Source organism: Eleutherodactylus coqui, chromosome 8, assembly GCF_035609145.1.
Source record: "Eleutherodactylus coqui strain aEleCoq1 chromosome 8, aEleCoq1.hap1, whole genome shotgun sequence".
Lineage (NCBI taxonomy): Eukaryota > Metazoa > Chordata > Amphibia > Anura > Eleutherodactylidae > Eleutherodactylus > Eleutherodactylus coqui.
In genome coordinates, this window is record NC_089844.1 from 81,511,936 (window position 1) to 81,533,876 (window position 21,941).

The following is a 21,941-nucleotide window of genomic DNA, read 5'->3' on the forward strand; positions in this document are numbered from 1 at the left end:
TAAGGCAGATACTCGTCCGAGCAAGTGGGGGGGTGGGGTTTGGGTGGCGGGGGGTGACGGGGGAGAGCGGGGGGGAGAGTGAGATAGATCTCTCTCTCCCCACCGCTCCCCCCACTTCCCCCCCACCCGCATTTGCTCGGATGAGTAAGCAGTTATTCGAGAAGAGCGATGCTCGCTCGAGTATCTGCCTTAAACGAGCATGCTCGCTCATCTCTAGACGTGGCCATGCATAGATGGCATAAATTATAGCGGAAAACTACTCCAGTTTATAGCTACAATAGGATTCCATGTGGTGCATGGAGCTGCCACCAGTTGTAACAAATGTGTTAGAAGGCTTGCGCTTCTTAACACATTTGCCACAGTAATGGTAACACACAGTTTACTTAGACCATTGTATGAAACACTGGTCAACGAAAAGGTGCCTCATCATCATGTATACCATGTATTCCTATGGGTGTTAAAACAAATCTGCAGCAAATACATAGTTTAAATTTCCAAGCAGAAATATTTTTGTGGTGTTTTCTAGGCATCTTGTGGATTTAAACTGTGGAATATCATCACAGCCTTTTTGCTATGTGAAATTCCGCAAATCAAATCCGCAGCAAGTACACTCTTTGTCAAACAAACTCAAGCACCAAGAATGAGTTGTCATTTTGCTGCAAAACTTGGCATGCAGTTGCATCTCAGGCCGATATACAAAAGATTATAATTGTAGCCTGATTAGATGAACGGTCTTTAGAGATAGGCGAATATACTCGCTAAAGGCAATTGCTCGAGCGAGCATTGCCTTTAGCCGAGTATCTCCCAGCTCAAGACGGAAGGTTCAGGTGCCAGCGCGGGGGAGCGGTGAGTAGCGGCAGTCAGCAGGAAGGAGCGGGGGGAAGAGAGGGAGAGATCTCCCTCCGTTCCGCCCCGCTCTGCCCCTCAGCTCCCTGCCCCCTGACGGCACCCGAACCTTCCGTCTCGAGCGGGGAGATACTCGCTCGAGCAATTGCCTTTAGCGAGTATACTCGCTCATGTCTAACGGTCTTGATACCTGACGCCCTAAGTGTTTCTATCCTTGGCCTAAAAAATGGCTCTCAGAGGCTACTTGTGTGACTAGTGACCTCTTTTTCCACTTGTGTAGAGCTTGTTGACCACTAGATACCTCTACAACACAACCAAAGAGATTCCGCCCATTTAATAAAGTTGAGAGGGGGCGCATTATTGGAATGTAAGAAGCTGGATGGTCGTATTGACGAATTGTCCGCTACCTGGGTTGTTCTGAACAGACTGTTAGGAGTTGTTGGAACCAGTGGATGTGTGAAGAAGACTTGAGAGACCACTAGTAGAGAGGATCGTCCGACAAGCACAAGCAGCTCCAACTGTTTCATTTCCACCATCCAAAGACAGGTGACACCATTGTTACAGGCTCCTGTGTCTGCCAGAACCATTTCCAGACACTAGGCTGAAGGACATTTGGTCTCACGGTTCCCATTACACGTACTGCCTTTCACACCCACCATGGCTTCTGTTTGCAATGGTGTCATGAACCACGAATCTAGACTACTACGGAATGGAACCATGTTGTCTTCAGTGACGAATCCAGGTTTCATTTGGGCACTGACAATGTTTATGCCTGGAGACTTAGGGGTGAGTGCTTCAATACTGTCTTTGCTGTGGCTATGCCCCCACTGATACTGTAATGGTCTTGGGCATCATTACATACCCAGTTTTGGACATCATGCAGCCACATGTTTCTCTCATGGCAGGGCTTCCAAGAGGCATTTTCCAGCAGGATAATGCTTGGTTGCACACAGCAAGGGTGTTATAGGAATGTCTCCACAACATTGTCACACGTACATGGCCTGCCTGGTTACCAGATTTATTGCTAATAGAACATGTATGGTACCATCTGGGATGCCAACTTTGACAGCCTATGAGTTTCCACAATCTAGAGCAGTGTTTCTCAACTCCAGTCCTCAGGACCCCAAAACAGGCCATGTCTTCAGGATTTCCTTAGTATTGCACAGATGATGTAATCATTGTCAGTGCCTCAGACATTGCTACCAGTGTTCTTACTATAGGCCATCTTGAAAACATGACCTGTTGGGGGTCCTGAGGACTGGAGTTGAGAAACACTGATCTAGAGGCTCAGTTACAGCAAATCTGGAATGATATGCCACAGGATACCATATGGAACCTGTATACCTCCCTGCCCGCATCACATCTTGCATCCAAGCTAGAGGTGGCCCAACAGGGTACTAGAGCCTCCATGCCCATCTGTGTCACATCTTGCATCCAAGCTAGAGGCGGTACAACAGGGTATCAGAGCCTCCATGCCCGCCGATATCACATCTTGTATCCAAGCTAGAGGCGGTACAACAGGGTACTAGAGCCTCCCTTCAAGGGTCCAGTTTTATGCAATAAATTCTCCTTTTGATCTGATATTGTAATCACTTACTTATATCAATGTTACAATCACATATAAAGTTTCATTCAATTCCTTCTAGGCGCTTGATTTTTTTGACTATTAGAGCACTTCACAAAATTTGCAACAGTAATTCTACTTGCATATTTTGCTACATAATTACTGTTGCAGATTCTGTCGCGTATTTTAATGCACATGTGAAGGCAACCATAGGCATTTTAATGTTGTATCAGAAGATCACACTTTCAAGGTAAGAAGACAGTGGTTTCCACACATGGATCCTTTTAACATGGTCTAAAGTGGTATTCCCATCTTGGACAACTATGGGCACCATAGGAATACTCTACTGTACAAGGCAGCTGGAGTGGTCGGCAGTTATGGAAACAACAAAGCAGGCCGTCTTATGCTGATTTAGTATCTTCATAAAAGTTAATGGAACTTACAGGAACAGCATAGCACAGCGAGTTATGTTATTTCTGTAACTCAAGAGCTGCAGAAACAGTATGGCTTGCTGTTCTATGCCCTTTTCATAAGTCCATTTCATTTCTATGGAAGTTATAGAAATAGAGTAGCGCAACTCGCTCAGTTGTTCCCATAACTCGCAAATACACCCGATCACCACATTCAGCCATGCCACAGAAGAGGGGGGGGGGGAGAGGTTAGAATAGACATCCATCAGACGTCTATGGCATATCCTGTTGATGTGCCAAAGACATCTGAGATGGGGTTAACCGTTTGAATATTGAAAATTCTGGATCAATATTCAAGTTTGGTCAAATGTAGTTTACCAACTGGCCGATGCCCGACCATTGGGTTACTGGATGATCGGAAGCCGCTTATGTGTATCTCTTATATAGGCAATTGTTAAATATTTTCTTACCCAGCATCTGTGCTGTTACCACAAAGAAAAGGATCCTTCTGACCTCTCTCCTTATAGACAACATCTGCAAGATACAAAATGTGAAGAAATTGTTTAACACGCTGGCTAAATGTTTAACTAGAAACATAGGAACTTCGCCTTTTAATACATTTTGCAAGCTATTGTACTGCAAATTAAAGGGTTACCCATTTCCTACAAGTTTCCCGGAGTACTAGACAGGTGATGGCAGGAGGTCTTGTTGCTATCTGCTTGCCACAACTAGACCCTCGATATGGTATAAGGAACAATGATATAGTAAAAGTGGGGCCATAGACTGCAATCAGAAAACTATGTTCTTGAGGTCCGTCAACCCCATTTGACTCTTATGATAACAGCAGTAGTGTTACTGAGTATATGGAAAAACTAACATATTAGTGCGGATTTCTTAAAGGAGTTTTCCAACACTCAGAAAAAAAGTGCCCAAGGGCTGGGGAGGGCACAAAGTAACAAATTAAGGATTACTCATAGGTCAGTTGTCACCCAGGTCCATCACAGCTGCATTGATCCTTGCCACTCTGGAACCAGAAAGTTGTTGCAACAGCTGTGTGCTGTTCATTGTACATGTGACCACTCAGACAAACCCAGGCCTCAGCGGTCACATGCTATTTCTGGCAAAATCACCTCTAAAGCCTCTGATTGGCTGAAAAGTCATGAACACATCCTGATTCTGGAGTGACGGGGACCAAAACAGCTGGGATAGACAAGTGTGTATTACTCAGTTTGCTCTTTTGTGCCCTCCCCAACCCTTATACACTTTTTTTTATAAGTGTTGGACCACCCCTTAAACAGAAACATTTGTTATAAGTGCTGACCATTGTTTATTGTAGTCATTGCATTGATGAAGCAGTGGCTGCCATCACTTTTGTCTTGCACGCTATTCACCCGTCTTTCCCAGATAACAGAGTCTGTTAGAGGCATTTGTCCCAAAGAGAGATATTTTTTAGAACAATGTTCCCATCCATTAAGGTTTGCCTGGACATGGCAGATGGGTCCACATGCCTTGATCAAAATATGTGCTAAGAATCTTGTATTTTAATGCTGTTAGTATTGTGCTATTTTACTTAGATATTGAATGTGTGAGTGCTGAGACATGCTTCCATTACTGTAAAGTGCTGGCTTTTGTTCTTTTGTATACTTTAAGACTTGGGTTTCTTACGGTTATCTAAAAATGAAGATTGTCAGAGTAAGGGGAAAAAACAAATTAGAGCCCTTCTGTTCTGAGTGGTAAAACATGATGGCACTAATTTGAACTTTGCTATAGGAGCTTCTCTCCTCTATGTACACCACTGAATCTGCGATTGAAGATGTCGACAGTATATGTACAATGTACAATCTGAATGGCACATGTCACGGCTTCTAATCATGTATGTTTCTTGTTTCCTGTTTATATTGGAATACAGAACAAGACTAAGCAGCATCTAACCTGGTGGCCATGGCATGAAGGCTATTGCTGCCTGCTCACTGATGGATGACCTGACTCTTGATGAGACTAGCATGAACTAATGTGCGTCATTTAGCTCAAGATACAGATGTAAAACATTGAAGCAATTTGTATGTGAACGTAACATTTTACAATGCAATTTAATCAATGCTATCATTACAGCTTCAGGCTTGAAAGACACATTAGATTAACATCACTCATAGAACTGGAACAAAAGTGCATTTTATTGTTGCAGGCTTAACGGCTAAAATGTCTGCAAGGAAATCATTAGGTATACAAACTGGTTATTCTGTTTTACTCATATGGTTTAAGCATGAATTATGTTCCAAGCGTTGCATTTAAAGGGATCACCAATTTTGGGAAATCCATTTTTGGATGATAAGCAGATGATTGGGTGTTCTGTTATTGGGACCTCATTGATCTGCTTTAAAGGTACTATTGACCTTTAAGACCAACCCAGAGGATATGTGATAAAAAAAGTGATTGGTGGAGGACTCATCGCTGAGACCTCCACTGATCCCGAGAACTGAGGTCCCATGTCCACGTCTCTTCCTCATTGTAATTTTACTACACCCCTCATAGTGTGGGGAAGATTAAATGGAGCGGCGGTAGATTATGTGCGGTGTCACTCCATTCATATGTAATGGGACTGCCAAAGATAGCAAAGCACTTGAACTCGGCTATTTCCATCAGCCCCATTGAAATGAATGGAGCAGTGTCATGCATGTGCAACCATTATCCCATTAAATCTTCTCACTGCAGGTGGGTGCAACAACCCCATGTGACAAGAAGAGGGAGACATGGGACCCCTGCTATCAGAATCGGTGGGGCACTAGCAGGGAGACTGTCACCGATCAGACTTTTATCACCTATCACTTGTGGACATTTTTGGCACAATCTCTTGAATCTATAGGCGAACCCACTAGTAAATTTTGAATTTCCCTGCAGTGCCTCCGCAGGTGAGATAAAGTATTACACAGTGTCCATTGAAACAATGAGGTGTTGGCATAATCCACGAACAAACAGGATCCTTAAGAGTTAGAGACACATTTTATAGCCACTCTGACTGATAGAATACAGTCTTGAATTGGGTATTTTACCTTTAGTAACCCAAAAAGTTTTAGTTTTTTTTGGAAAATGGGTATCTTAACAGACATCCAACTTACAACATGACTTACTTTCATTCTTGACATATTCTTCAAGGGTTATATTTTCAGGTAAACCATTCGGGAGAAACACACATTTATTCCTTAGGTGTCCCATGAATAGCTGCAGTCCTATTAGTGCAAACACACTTAGACAAAACACTGTGAGAATCATCACATCTGAAAGCTTCTTAACCGACTGGATCAGGGCCCCCACAATGGTCTTCAAGCCTTCAATACAATAAAGAAAATTAGCAAAAGGAATTTGTACAATGTATTTACTGTCTTAGGTCAGTTTCACACAGAGTTGATACAGGTACATTTTAGAGTCCACTGGAGCAAGAATCAAAAGTTGTATTTATTAACATATGTTAACGCTTAGTGGGGCTCCTTTTGCCCTGATGACATTGGATACTTTCTACTAAGCTCTGATACACTTCAGCTAGTATTTCCCTCCATTCATCCTGCAAATGCCTGGCAAGTTCTCTCAAGGATGAGGAATGCTGTTCATATTTTATGACCTGATGTTCCAGTCAATCCAAACGCTGCTCACTAGGGTTTACGTTTAGAACCCTGTGTGGGTTAGTCTAATTGTGGAGCATTCGTATCCTGAAACCACTGTAAAACAACGTTGAATTTGTGACAAGATGCGTTGTCTTGTAGGAAGTCTTGTTGACCATTCCCAGAGTATTGCCACATTGCCAGCAACACATTATTGTCTAGAATGTCAGGATACACCTCCATGTTTATGGTTCTTGCCACTACAACCAATGGATAGTCTGAGACTATGCCACGTAAAACATCCCAGACCATAATGTACCTCTGTCGAACTTAACTGTTGGCACAACACGCTTAGGCAAAAGGTGTTCCCCAGCCGTTCTCCACATGCAGGTACATCCATCTGGTTTGAAGATGGAGTAGTGTTATTTGTCACTTCATAGAACAATCTTCCATTGTTCAACTGCCCAATGACGGTGCTCCATGCATTCTTGTAGACAGGTCAATGCATCATCTTTGAGAGAACTTGCCAGATGTTTGCAGGATAACTGGAGGGAAATACCAGCTGAAGTGTATCAAACGTTAGTAGAAAGTATGCCATGATGAGTATCCGATGTCAGTAGTGCCAAAGGAGCTCCACTAAGTATTAACATATGGAAACAAATACTACTTTTGATTCTTGCTCTGGTGTCCAATTACTTTTGATAGAGCAGAGTATACTCTTTAAAGTGTCTATAAGGCATGCTTCACACGAGTGTATGCGTATTTGCGTGTGCATGAGCGCCCAGTTTTTATAGAATGAGCATTGCTTTTTTTGAGCACTCATTGGCACATTTTACTGTACTTTTTGTGCGTGCAAGGCATGTATACTGAAATGGCTAATTAGTCTAATGATTTCAAGACGTGTTCTTTATCCTACACAATTACACGGTGTTTCACACATCTCTTAGCATATTGCACATGCATTTGCACATCCCTATTGACCTCTATGGGTGCTTTCGGTGCGCATATGCGCATTAAAATAGAGCATGCTGCATGTCTTGGGAGGGGGGGGGGGAGGGCAAGTGAAATGTGCAGAAAAATCCGCACATGCGAACTAACCCATGGGTTCTATTTACTGCATATTGTGCTTGCAAATTTTGTATGTGCTAATATGTGCACAAATATACCCGTGTGAAGCCGGCCTAAATTGTGGGAAGATCACAGTTAAAATACAGAATCAACTATTTCCTATGGGGTAAAGAGACATAACATCTATCTTGGAAATTTAGCAACAGCGTCAAGGTCACTTAAGGCATTTTTACTCCTTGATAATAATATAAAGTCACATTTCAACCATGATTTTCCTGTAATTCACACTTGGGTTTTAGTTGGCATGTAGCACGAGTCTTGCACCGATCCATGAAACTCAATTTAGCAGCATTTAACAGTGCTGGGAACACAGGGGATTCACAGTTCCACCCTCAGACGGAGTCCTGACCCTATATGCTGCATCAGGGTTGCCCCAAAGTCAAATATTGCATTTATCTGTTAGATCACACAAAACAGCGTTTTTTTTTTATTAATTGGGGTAATTAAAGAAAAGTAATCCTGTATTTTAATGCTATACTGCTGTTACATACTAGTAGTTTCCTTTCCTTCCTAGATTTCCTTCTTAGAATGTTCACCTACTTGCTTGTACAGTAGCAGAAATCACTCCAAGATGATCCCGGAGAGTGAGGCTTAGTTGCTGTGTATGTGTGTCCATCGACATAGGACGCATTAGATGGACATGCTGAGAGGAAATCAAAAGAACAGTGGTGTGCCGTGGCAAATGTGTAACAGCAATATCTGGACGCAGGAGCAATTTTTTTTTAATGATTCCAGTTAAAATGAATGTTTTGTGTGATCTAGCAAAACATTTTGAGAAGTTTATCACTTAACCAAGAGAGAAACCCTTTTGTTCAGGGCATTTTCAGGTTCAAACAAACCCTCTTACAAACACTAGAAGGTAACGTCTTGTAAGATTTACAAACAACTTGTCAGAAAGACATAAAGGGACACATTTACCAATACTGTCTAAAAGTAAGACAGTACAAACTAAAATAGACAGTCTTAAAATGTGTCGCATTCATTACAGCTGGATGGTAAATCTGTCGAATTTTACGACTGTCTAGTCTGAGTTTATACCACCTATTAGTTGGTTTAGTGTACGCTAAAAGATGCCCCAAACTTTTGGTACAATTTCCCTCAATTTTTGGAACAATTTAGGCCACAACCGCTTTTTGGTGAGTTGGAAAAAGTGTCTAAAATCATATAATAAATGTGGCATAAAACATGTACCCTGTTTCCCTGAAAATAAGACATACTCTGAAAATAAGACACTGCATGATTTTCCAGAATTTTTGAGGATGCAAAATGATTTTTCAGGCTTTTTGAGGATGCTTGAAATATAAGCCCTACTCCAAAATTAAGCCCTGCTAACAGTTAATTAAAAAAGTCAATTTAAATAGTGTCCAGGCAGCTATACATGTAAAAAAGTTAAAACTTTTTGAACAAAAAATAATATAAGACACTGTCTTATTTTTGGGGAAACACAGTAAGACAGTTTTATGGTAGAATTGGTGTCAGAAAACTCTTGTATTTTGAATAGTAAATCTGCCCAGAGGTGTATATTGGGTTTATTTATATCCTTTTATGCCGTATATTCCTTTCAGTCATAAAAAAGTACAAAAGGGGAGTTTATGCACAAACACAATGACAGACACAAGGTAACAGTTGGATGTACAAGGGGCCTAACACCTTACACCAATTACTTCTTACCTGGGATTACAGAAATAGTTTTCAAAGCTCTCAGTACTCTGAAAGTTCGAAGAGCTGAAACATTGCCTAGGTGTACAAATTCTGTTACATACCTGTGATAGGGACAATTACATTTATTAGAATTACTAATTACTTAAAGGTGGCTATACACCTAAGATATTTACTGGCTGAACACTCGTTTGGCCGACAGCTATTCCTCCCTTCCACTCCATACATACTGTATGCATGCTCGACTTGGACGAATGTGCATGAGGTCTCAATGAGGAGAGGGGGATAAACCAATGAGAACAAAGGGTCAGGTATGTTGAAATATAATATGCCGACCCTTTTTTTCCCCAACATGTGCTGTCGGTTAAGAGTTGAATTTTATTGTTTACTATATAGGCTGTTATTCTAATAACAGAGATATATTAGAAATTGGTGGACCAAAGTTCCCTAATATGTAGACGTAAATTCATGCTACAGATGGGACAAATTTGTTGCGGCGGTGAGCAGGGGGGAGCGGGGGGGGGGGGAGAGAGGGAGAGAGAGATCTCCTCTCCGTTCCTCCCCGCTCTCCCCCGCCGCTCCCAGCCCCTTGCCGACACCTGAATCTTAAGAGACGAGCGGGCAGGTACTCGAATAAGGCACTACTCGCTCAAGTAGTTTGCCTTATCGAGTATGCTCGCTCATCTCTAATCTTAATCTATTAAAAAGCAATTGTTCTCTTATCGTAACACAATAAAACTCCTTGTAAAGCAATTCAAAGTGTAAATAAACCATCCTAATTGCATGATATGTTGCTTAAGAGTCAAACTAAAGAAAAACCCATCTGTAGGTCTACCAAAGATGCATTTCTACTATTATTTATAGAACATAGAGTCTCATAATGAAGAGTCTATTTATATTTCAGTACATAACAAATCTTAAGAAAACAGTTCTTAAGGAAAAGTAATAGAACTAATGTTAAAATGTTTACTAGGGCCTTAATATCCTTAGATGTCCTTAGAATAGGACATCAATATTTCATCAATGCAGATCTAACTTTCGGCACTTTCGTTGATCAGTCTAATGAAGAGGCCCTTTATTAGTTACCCATTTGTGATTGTACCTGGTACTACAGTTCTGTTCCATTTAAGGAAAATGTATTTCAGCTCCTACAATTTTAGGAAAGTTAAACCAGATACTGATATATATATATATATATATATATATATATATATATATTTTTTTTTTTTTTTACTTTTTTAGTTTCAGAATTTTTGTAAATTCAATTTTATGCTATTTTCTATACATGACTATGGAGACAGCACCAACTTGCTTGAGCTGCTATTATCAGCATTTTGAGATTTGCTTTACAGCAACCACGTGGACCATAGGAACCTGTAGACTGAAAATATTCATTGACTTCTATTGGAGAGTGTTGTGGGCATGCTCTGTGACCTGTGAAAAAGTCATTGTACAGGGAAAGGGAGGAGTTGAGTTTTGATTATCAACTATTGGGAATAGTGAATCCTGTGTTTTCTACGTATAAGGCCTCTTTCACACGAGCGTTGGGGTTTTTGTGTGTGCCCGCTGGTGCCATAAAAATGCGTAAATGGGTCATGTACGCCAAGCCCGAGATACCATTGGGTGGAGGGAGACAGTTTAGCTCAGCTAAACTCCCTCCCCCCCCCCCCCCCCCGGCTCTCGGCATCCTCTTCGACCCTTATCGGCAGCCAGCAATGGGAGGGGGCAGGATGGGGCGGGAGCTTAGCAACTAGCTCCTGCCCCATCCTACCCCCTCCCATTGCAAACAGCCGGCAAGGGGTGGAAAGGAAGAAAGAAGGGGAGGGAGTTTAGCAGTCATGCTGCTAAACTCTCTCCCACCTACCTTCTCCCGCAGCAGTCATAGGCTCCCATAGGAGTCTATGCAATGGCCGACGTATTCCGGCCAGAAAGATAGTTCGAGGATTATCTTTCCTGGCTGGCATAAAAGCGCCCTGCCGAAATGCGCTATTTTGGCTGGCCAGGCGCTTTTACACAGCGGAAAATCATCCGTTTGATCTAGTGCATTAGAATCCAATGCAACAGATGGTAGCGTATATCGGCTGGCTATAAAAATGACCGTCGATGTACGCTCATGTAAAAGAGCCCCAAAGGTGTGACCTTTCATTGTAATCCTGCCTGTGAAGGTAATGAAATACTGCTGGGAAGTGATGTCTACTAAACAGGATGTGTCAGGGTCTTAGTGGCAAAAGTGAAAACTGCAAGATTAGGATTTTTCTGAACATAAATATTTATGTAATTAATAGGTCATTTTCTGATTACATATTCTCTTTTAGTAAATGAGACAGGTGCAGTACCAGGCACCACCACATCTGTGTTATCCAGCACAGTAAATTCTGTAGGAAAAAACTAAAATGGCAAAATAGCCGTTTCCTGTGAATCTCACTTCCTCAAAACAGGAATAAACAGTGCGGTAACCAGAAAGTCGTATTTCGATATGTTACCAATAAAAACTACAAGTCATCCCACAAAAAACAAGCCCTCACACAGCTTCATTGATGGACAACTAAAAATACTCTAGTCTTTGAATGCAGTGACACATTAAAAGACTTTTTGTAAAAAAAAAAAAGTGTTTATATTGTACAAAAGTTGTAAAACGTAATAAAACCTGTATAAATTTGGTGTTGTCATAATTGCATAGGCCCATAGACTAAAGTTAACATAATATTTATACCATATGCTGAACACTGTAAAAAATCCCAAAAATCAATGGTGAAATAGTTTTATTTTTACAAAGATCTACAAAGATCAAAGAGGAGCTGAAGTGGCATGGTGCTTTCATTTGCTGCAGCAACTTGAGTGCAGACTTTGATGGAGGAATGGGGGTTCACAATCTCAGGATTGCAACTGATCTGACTTTCATAGCATAACCTTGCAAAATGCTATCAATGGCTGTAGTGAGATAACTTTGTAAAGGGGTTGTTCCATTTTCAGCTATTTTTCTGCAGGAAGCAGACAGCTCCGTACATTATGGAGTGGCTGGGGTTGGTACTGCAGACTCAGTTGTATTGAAGTGAATGGCACTCAGAATGTAGTACCAACCTGTGCCACAGCACAATGTATGGAGCTGTCTGCTTCCTGCAGCAAGCTAGCTCAAAGTGGAACAACCCCTTTAAGTCTTTTATAATAGAAGTAAGGCAAATGAAGTGCCCTATATGTATTACTATTTATTTACGATCTTGAACATACAGGTATGCTTGCATGATGCATGACCAGGCAGAAACACACTGTTATATATGGTATTATGTGACAAAAATTATACTTACGCCAGCAAGATGACGGTAAAATCAAGCCAGTTCCAGGGATCACGAAGAAAAGTAAATTTATCTAAACAGAAGCCCCTTGCGAGAATTTTAATCAGTGATTCCAATGTGTAAATCCCAGTGAATGTGTATCTGAAAGATATAGCCTATCAGTAAGAAGAATAACAGTAATGATAATACAGCTAATTAGGAAATATATCGGACAGGGTTAACTAGTACACAATAACTGGTGTTATTTGCTATTACAAAGCCGTAAATGCTTACATTACATGTATTGCCTTGATTTCTAAGTGATAGGATTGGTTTATGCAGCCACTTAGAAAGGTCCATTACTGAACTTTAATTGTACATTATGTTGATAAATGAAGCACTTACAAAACTTTTACGTTAATAAAATCTACTTGCAACACACAGCGGGGACAAATCTTGTATTCCTCGACATCATGACGAATGAATAAACCTAATGTGTCTTAAAAGCTTGAATTTTCAACCCATCTAGTTATCCAATTCAGCTGTGACTTAAACCACAAAAATTCAACTTTTATTGATGGCTGAGGCCCGTTCCATATGAGCATTAATATTTGCATTGTTCGGCTGAACAATGAACATACTGGAAGCGATGTATACCGATGGCACCCGACCGACCCCATTAACTATAATGGTCCATTGGGCTTTCGGCGTGCTGCCCAGCATTTTCCAAGATAAAATAGTTCAGCATGGATTTTGGGCCTGATCAACGCTGGAGACCCAAAGCTAGACATGGGCTAACATGGCACAACAGTCTGCTCCACAAAATGACTCATTTTTGTTTGTTAACATTGTATTAAAGGGGTTGAAGCAGGATCACAAGTTACCCCCTTTCCACTATTTCATCATAGGAACAGAAAGATTTAATGTCAGCTGGGGATGGGTCTGTTACGTGATACGCATGAGCGGTGATTGATGAATCTCATTTACAGTTGGGTTCACCAGGTTTCCATCATGGTGTCCTTTGCTTTTTCTGACCAAAATAGCACAACATACAGCACTATTTTTGTTCAGCTTTCCTGACAAGATCAACAACTGAGGTTTCTAGCTTGAATTTTCAACCCATGTATCCAATTCAACTGTTACTTCAACCACAAATATTCTATATTGCACACTATAAACTAGTGTACTAGAAATAATAATTATTAGAGATAAGCGAGTATACTCACTAAGGCACATTACTCGAGCGAGTAGTGCCTTAGCCGAGTATCTCCCCGCTCGTCTCTAAAGATTCAGGGGTCGGCGGGGAAGAGCGGGGAGAAACGGAGGGGAGAGCTCTCTCTCCCTCTCTCCCCCCCGCTCCCTGCCACAACTCACCTGTCACCCACGCCGGCCCCCGAATCTTTAGAGACGAGCGGGGAGATACTCGGCTAAGGCACTACTCGCTCGAGTAATGTGCCTTAGCGAGTATACTCGCTCATCTCTAATAATTATCTTTATTTGTATAGCGCCAACTTATTCTGCAGCGCTTTAAAGCATGGGAGAACACAGACCATACAACAATTACATGGGGTATGCAATCAGTTTGAAACAAATGGGGTGCGGGTGATACAGGAGGTACAAGGGGCGGGGGGAACACAGGCAGTACGGGAATTACTTGAGGAATTAGTTATTAAAATGTAATTGGGTAGGGCAGTAAGGGGGTGCAGGGGTAGAAGTCGTATGCAATGAGCAGGATGGAAGGTGTGGGGAGCCATAGGGAGGGGCAGGGGGACTAGGTCAGGAGATTTAGTATGCCTCACTGAAGAGGTGCGTTTTTAAGGCGAGTCTGAAGTTTCGTGCATCGGGAATTGTCATTAGGAGAGTTCTAGAGAAACTAGAGTAAAGGACAATTAGAATCCATAGCAACCAAAAAAGCCTTCGCCTCTCATATTTCAGAGATCCTTTAGAAAATGTTAGCCCTTAACAATGACTCACCATAAATGTGCAACAGGTGATTACGGGCAGTGTATGGTGTGGGCTTGAGAGCCGAGCCAACTCCATACCCAGTGGGTGCCGGCTGTTTCTGACAGCTAACACTTACATACAATGGCCATTATTGTGATTGTTTAAATGGTTTTTCCAGGCAATTTTTATTTATGACCTATCCTAAGGATAAGTCCTCAATAGTTGCTCATCTGGAATTCACCACTCAGGACCCCCATCGATCAGCTGTTCCGTTAGCTGCAGTTACCAGCAAAATACACTGGGTAAGGAGTGTAAGTAGATTACTATGACCCCTGTGTGGTGGGTGGTGCTGGTAATTGCAGGGGCTGTTCTAATTAAAATCAATAAGAACTGTGCCTGCAGTTACCAGCACTGGCCAATGCACAGGGGTTGGAACAATCTTCTTCCACTCCAAACCCTGTTTATTTTTCTGATGCCATCGGCTTCTGGAACTGCTAATTGGTTGGGGCCCGAGTGGTGGACCCCAGCAAATCAACTATTGATGACCTATCCTGATGATAGGTCATAAATAAAAGTAGCGGAAAACACCTTTAACTCCTTAGATACTGTAGTCAATGATGATCACTCAATGGAGTGCCCTCTGACACATGGCAGCCAGAAGCATAGTGAAGAGCTGCTACATATTGAACTCTAGTCAGTCCTGATGGTGGTAGGGCTTAATAGACAAATATTAAAATGCATAATATACTGCTATATAGAAGTACTGCAGTACATTGTATAGGTGATCATGTGAGTGTAAGTTCAAGTTTCCTACTGGGACTAAGAAAACAGGGAAAAATAAATTGCACATATTAAAAAAATATTAAAAGTAAAAAAAAACTCTTTCCATATCTTTCATTAAAAAAAAAAATTACAATTGATATTGCTGCATCTGTAAAATTCCAAACTATTAAAATAGTGAAAAGAAAGAACAAGTGTAAGTGAACCAGGCTTCGAGGTGTATAGGAAATTGATTAAAAGACAAAGTAGCAAAAGGAAGACTTCCCTGGCGTGGTGGAACTGTCACTTAGGACATGTTGCTGAGTGTCTCTAATATCAAAGTGGCCAAAACATCTCATCACCAGTAAACCCACATGAGAGCATTGAGAGAATACCCCAAGGTTTACCATAACCTCAGTCAGAAACATATATGATGGAAATCTGGTGAACCATATTGTCAGTGGGATCCATCAGCACCAGCTCAGGTGACAATGTGGGTCGGTAAATAAATTCTAGTGCTCCAGGTATACAACCATATTGAAGACAAAGCTTGATTAGAGAAAGAACTTACTTCCATAGGGGGTTATAAATGTAGCAAACCTTCCACACAATTCCGGGGGGGTTCACTACATTTATAATCCCCTTGGGAGCACTACAGGTATATTCTTGTGTCCCAAATCAGGGTTAGTATGAGCTGCTCGGAGAATCATAGATCACACACTGCATTTGTGTAGATCACAAATGATCCTGTTTATTTGGTTAACCAGCCAAAGAATTTATAGTCCTTCAAAACAAATACATTGAAAAGTTACCTGACTTAGAATACGTATAACTTGTTACGCCTCTTTATTACTAATTAGTAAAATTAGCACGTGCAGTGACATCGGTCTCTGGGCAAACCTCTAGTCATGAGCTGTCTGAAATCGTTAATAGGTAATCTATAAGTATTCCTGAACTTAGTCGAGGTTTTTATATGTATAGAAGATCAAATAAAGTAAAAAAGATAATACAGATTTTGATTTGCTAATATACTTCTAAGACAAACTCCATATTTAGTAAGCTGTCTGGCTAGACATTTTTGTGAGCAATGGTCAATTGTAACTTTTTTTCTTCTTCTTCAAGCCTTGCAATCTTCTCAACAGAAATATCTAAACAGCGTGTCAAGTAAGTTAGAAAATGGAAGGGAACCAAGATGGTGTTCAACAGACACTACTGTTTCTCTCACATCTATGTACCCATAGGTATTTCCAATATTTTTACTTCTGGGTCAACAGTTCAGGATTTGTGAGTTTCTAATAAAGCTCTCCATGTGCTGCCATTTCTGGGAGCATATGGACAGCTTTATTGTAAACTCACTATCTTCCCACTCCAAATCCTTGGACTGTTTACCTCGAAGTAAGGATATTGGAAATATCTACAGGCGCACCTGGATTGTGTGGGAGGTTCGCAACATTTAGAACCCCCCATGGAAGTGAGTTCTTTTCTTTACTCTAATCAGGCTTTGTCCTTAATGCGGCTGTATATACCCAGAGCGCTGGTATTTATTCACTAATGCACATTGTGGATTCATATAGAAGTAAAAAGAAAATAATGCCAGAATTGCATTTTTTGGATAAAATTTTCAAAAAAAGTGATCAAAAAACGAACTCTCACACAGCATCATCGACAGAAAAATAAAAAAGTTATTAATTTCAGAATGTGGAACAGAAAGCAATGATTTTCTAAAAAAAAAAAATAATAAAGATCCTTTTATTTATTAAAAATAATACGACATTTAAAAAAAAAACAAAAAAAAACTACATAAATTTGGTATCATCCCATTTGTACTGACTAGCAGAATAAAGTTAACATCTCATTTTAAAGCAATGTTAAAATGCTTAAAGTTTTTAAATACATTATATAGTCATTGTGACTAGAGCCAGAAGCTGGCAGCTCTGCATATAGTGCAATGGTCTGGGTTGGTATTGCATTGAATTTAATGAGAGTTGCGCTTGCAATATTAACCCTGGCTGCTGCACTATGAATAGAGCTGTCTGATTTTGGCTCTGTCTACCATGACAGCGTAAGGGGGGTAAGAGATGTTATGTTTCTTTGTTTGGATAATACTGTTTGATTTCATCTGTATTGTTTCTTTAAGTGAGGCAGGAGCGAAGGAAGAGTTAGTTCTAAGTAGGAAAGATGGGCAGGAAGTAAAGCAGACCAGGAGCTTGATGTGAGGTGGAAGTCAAATAGAGGAGTCACTCCTTGTGATATCACAGTGTTGCAGACTTTCCTACAGACAGTATCCCCTGAGAAGGTGAAGAGAAAGTTAAAAAGCTGGATAACCCGAGTACAAGCTGTTCCTCCGCTCTTGCTTTCACATGCATTGTGAACCCATATCAACAGACTTTGCATAAGACAATTCCCGGTTAACTGGATGTAGGACTTTGATGATATCTGGTTTGCCTTTTCTTCTTGTTACCATTACTAACAGAACTAGAGATCAAGTTAACCCAGTAGACCAGGACCCAAGTTTTACACTACTGTTATCGCTACACTAAATCCTGTTTTGTCCAGCATGGCAACTGCTATGTCAACTACCTCCGAAGTCTCATGGCCACTGCTGCTAATCGGGACTATTTCAAGACCAAACCCTCACCCAAACTGGTGTGGCCAGAACCGAGTCAAAAGTCCCTTATGTTCCGAATGCCTACCTATGAAAAAAAAAGGGACCATGACCTAGCTTACGGAGCTTGGCCTGACGCTCGCCGCTTGAGAATTATGCCAATCCATTGCCCATCAGGCTGAAACCGAACCAGAAAACCAAGGAATCCCTGAACCTATTGCCTGTGGTTTGTTACAAGAGCTAGCCTGATATCGTGTGCATTCGCAGCAGCAAGCAGATCAACTATTGATGACCCATCCTGAGGAAAGGTCATCAATGCTAATGTCCTGAAAACTAGAAATGAGCGAGTATACTCGCTAAGGCACATTACTCGAGCGAGTAGTGCCTTAGCCGAGTATCTTCCCGCTCGTCTCTAAAGATTCGGGGGCCGCCAGCGTGGGTGACAGGTGAGTTGCGGCGGGAGAGATCTCCCCTCCGTTCCTCCCTGCTGTCCCCCGCCGCTTCCTGAATCTTTAGAGACGAGCGGGGAGATACTCAGCTAAGGCACTACTCGCTCGAGTAATGTGCCTCAGCGAGTATACTCACTCATCTCTACTGAAAACCCCTTTTATGCAGTCACCTCATTGGTTGCTTTTGGCAACTACTTCTTCTTAACCTTCCGCACATTTTTGATACATCTTACCTGTTCTTTTACCAGAAAATTGAGGGAAACCATTGTTAAAGATCATACGATAGATACTCATTCAGATAAAGAGATGAACGCTTCTGTGTGATTCATAAACAATTCCCAAACATTTCATTGAATATCTGTAAGAATTTGGTTGCCATGTCTATCTGGTATTTTCAGCAAGTACTTACTCTACATTCTTGGTCCACTCCGGGGGATTACTCATGGTCATGAACACACAGTTGGTAAGAATAGTGCACATGATGAACATGTTGAATAATGTAATCTGTGTCAAGGAAGCTAAACATTAATATATTTTATTATGTTATTGTCTAAAGCAACTTAAATATGGAAAATCAATAGTTCCAACACTGCAGTTATAATGCAATGACATTTCTTGATTACGGCACAAAAGATTGCTATCCTAGAGAGTTAAATATAAGCTTTCTTTATGTTTTTTTTTCCATTTCCAGAAAATGTACTGGTAAAACAAAACTGTGTATTGAAAAAAAAATGGAACAGCTTTTGTGGCAGACATTAAACCAAATAGTGACTCACAAAACATTGAATAGGAACTGCGATAGAGCAATGTTCATGAAAGAAAGGAAATGAAATTTATGGAACACCAACAGATTAAATTGCATGAAGCCCACAATACGAGGTCTGTCATTTACAGAGAAGAGAAAAAAAATCTCTACTGTATTTTACATGTGAGTTTAAATGGATGGTTTATAATATATGTATGCTTGCTGCCCATTGATACAAATGACATGCAAAGATGTGTAATAAAACTAAGGCTCTATTCACATCTCGGTTCAGAGCTTTCGGCGCAGATTCGACATGAAATGCCGGACAAAAAAGTTATGTATGCAGGACTTTTTATGTTAGGCAAAAATGCCGGATAGGTGCAGGAACCGAACTGACCCGATTATAGCTAATGGGGTCCGTTCGGCACAGTTTAGTTCTACTGATCTGTTCATCCAGAAAACTGAATCCCTAGCACAGATGTAAATAGAACCTACAGATCCTCAGCTAATGGCTTTATAAGGGTGGCTCGTCTGAGCCTGCCTATTGATCAATCAATAGATAGATAAGCTATCTAGGGTTAATGTATGTAAATGAGTTAAGGCCCTTTTACACACACAACAATCATCACTCAAAGTTCTCTGAAAAGCCATCTTTTGAGCGATAATTGTTGTGTGTAAATGTGCACCCATCATGCACTTACCGTGCACTTTTCGTCCATCGCTGAGTTCAGGTCCGCTTGAAATCCTCGTCTCTGGGCGATAAAAGAAGACGGACCGCATGCTGTGTTCTCTGTAGGCAGTGTGATAACAGCTGATAACATTCTTTAACAGCTGTTGTCCCGCTGGAGAACAATAGCTATGCATTTTGAGAACAGACCACCAGCTGTTCTCTAAATACATGCAATGAAGTACTAGAGGGCTGATTTAGCCCATTAGTACCTGTGCAAAATAATTGCTCAGAACTGTCAGTTTCTGATTAATTTTTGTGCGATCATCTGTGTGTGTAAATGCACCTTTAGGGCGCCCACCCACTGGCGTTTGCGATTTTCGTGCGTGAAAAATGCAGCGTTTTCGGCGCGTTTTTGGTGCGTTTTTCGCGGCTTTTTCGCGGCTTTTTCCGTTAATTTGCATTGACATTCATGGGTGCATTAAGAGAAAAATAAGGACACATATGCAACTGACAGTTCCTATGTTAAAAATTGCAACGGACTGAAAAAAAAAACGCCAGTGGACAGGAGTACATTCAAAACTAATTGCTCTTGAGAAAAAACGCAAAAGTGGGTGGGCGCCCTTAGTCAGCCAAACCAGAGACTCCTCCAAATTGAAGAGCCATTCATTTCTACCCAGCTGTTTCAGGGTTCTGGAGCCTGATCACTGCAGAGCAGGATACATGTTAGCTGTATGTAATGCCTTAGGATCCTTTTACAGAGCTTGATTGTTGGGCTCTTAAGTGCCTGACAGTAGACCCAGCGATTATTGCTCTTGCGCTTTTACTCAGAAGCAATAATTGTTCAGTGAATGGAGGTGGAACAGGCAGAAGATCACTCAGGCCACCCACCTACATTCACAGTAAACAAGTAGTCGTTCATGAACTGCCTGTTTATATGGGCCAATCGTTGTTTGATTTGTACGCCTGCAAAAACTGAATGATAAGCAAACAAATTATCATTCTTCATTCAGTTGATAGAAGTGTTTACACTGAACAATTGTCATTAAGTTTTGCACGATCCAACGATAAACTGAACGATAATTATTCCATGTAAAATAACTCTTTGGTGGCCCCTGCATATTAGATAGCTCTTGGCCAAACACCCATTTGGCCAACAGCTCTCTCTCAACACTTCAGTACGCATGCATGCTCAGTTTGGTTGAATGTACATGTGTTCTGAATGTAGAGAAGCGATGAAGGCACTGACAGACATCTCTGGCAGCAGCTTATCTGCCAAGAACAAAAGGATCAGGCAGTTAAAATCCAGCATGTCTCCTCCGAAATGTGCTGTCGGAGGAGAGTTGGTTGAACCCTATACACATTAGTTGATTGGCCTGTCCAACAGTAAATTGGGGGTTTCTGCCAATCTATATGTAATGTGCCTGGCTGCCCTCAGACACAGCTCAGAAGGAAGAGGAGATCTGAGATCCAGCTTAGATCTTGAGGCAGAAATATCTGTTTCAAGAAAAGATGGAGGATAACTGATATAAAAATAACTTTAGATCCCATAATGGCTACTGTTCACCATTATATAACTCTCTGCTGTATAAACCAACTAGTCAATCTCCAGTATCTTCAGGACTCTAGGTGACAGTCAGTGGTAGTGTCAATTCTAGGTCCAGGACATGGCCCTGTGCCCTGCTCTTTTCAGAGCCTACAGTAGCAGCAGCAGCATTGATAACAATCCTTGATAACTGAAAGGGTTGCTTAGCTGGTGTTCACCCAGATTTACAAAAAACATCAAGATTGAATATTATATGTCAGACAAAATGATAATACAAGCAATTATAACTTAGATTAATACAAAATTATTCATCTGTATAAAAGGATATGAGTGCACCAAAATCTTTATAGCTGCTTTACGGATGGGGTTGAAAGGTGTCAGAAGGTACAAGGCAGACGTGGCACTGAAGCGGGAGATTGCCTTCCCTCTATTCAATACTATAAAGGTCTAAAAGAAAAAGAAAAAATTGTAATTTTTAGGTATGGCAATTATCGGGGATCTTAGATACTTTCTAAATATTTACATCAACATATACACTCTTTGTAAATAAAAAAAAACAAAAAACAAGGGCCTAGAAGTTGTTGTTTTGCTGCAAAACTTGGCATGTAGTTACATCTCAGGCAGATATGCAAATGATTAGAATTGTGGCGTGAGTAGATGAACAGACTTGCCACCTGGGGCCCTAAAAGTGGTTCCAACCGTGGCCTATAAAAGGACCTGAAGTGTGTAGTGGACTTCTTTTTCCGCTTGT

General features: G+C 41.0%; 1 protein-coding gene across 1 annotated transcript in view; it reads right to left on the reverse strand.

Moving 5' to 3' along the window:
* Window positions 1-21,941, reverse strand: part of LOC136577888 (sodium channel protein type 2 subunit alpha-like) — a 101,677-nt gene that overhangs the window by 74,951 nt on the left and 4,785 nt on the right. The window contains exons 2-7 of the mRNA XM_066577808.1: window positions 21,519-21,637; window positions 18,642-18,731; window positions 12,509-12,637; window positions 9,216-9,307; window positions 5,949-6,146; window positions 3,291-3,354 (exon numbers count right to left, since the gene is read on the reverse strand). Coding sequence (XP_066433905.1) covers window positions 3,291-3,354; window positions 5,949-6,146; window positions 9,216-9,307; window positions 12,509-12,637; window positions 18,642-18,731; window positions 21,519-21,637 — 692 coding nt within the window. The remainder of the gene's footprint in view (window positions 1-3,290; window positions 3,355-5,948; window positions 6,147-9,215; window positions 9,308-12,508; window positions 12,638-18,641; window positions 18,732-21,518; window positions 21,638-21,941) is intronic.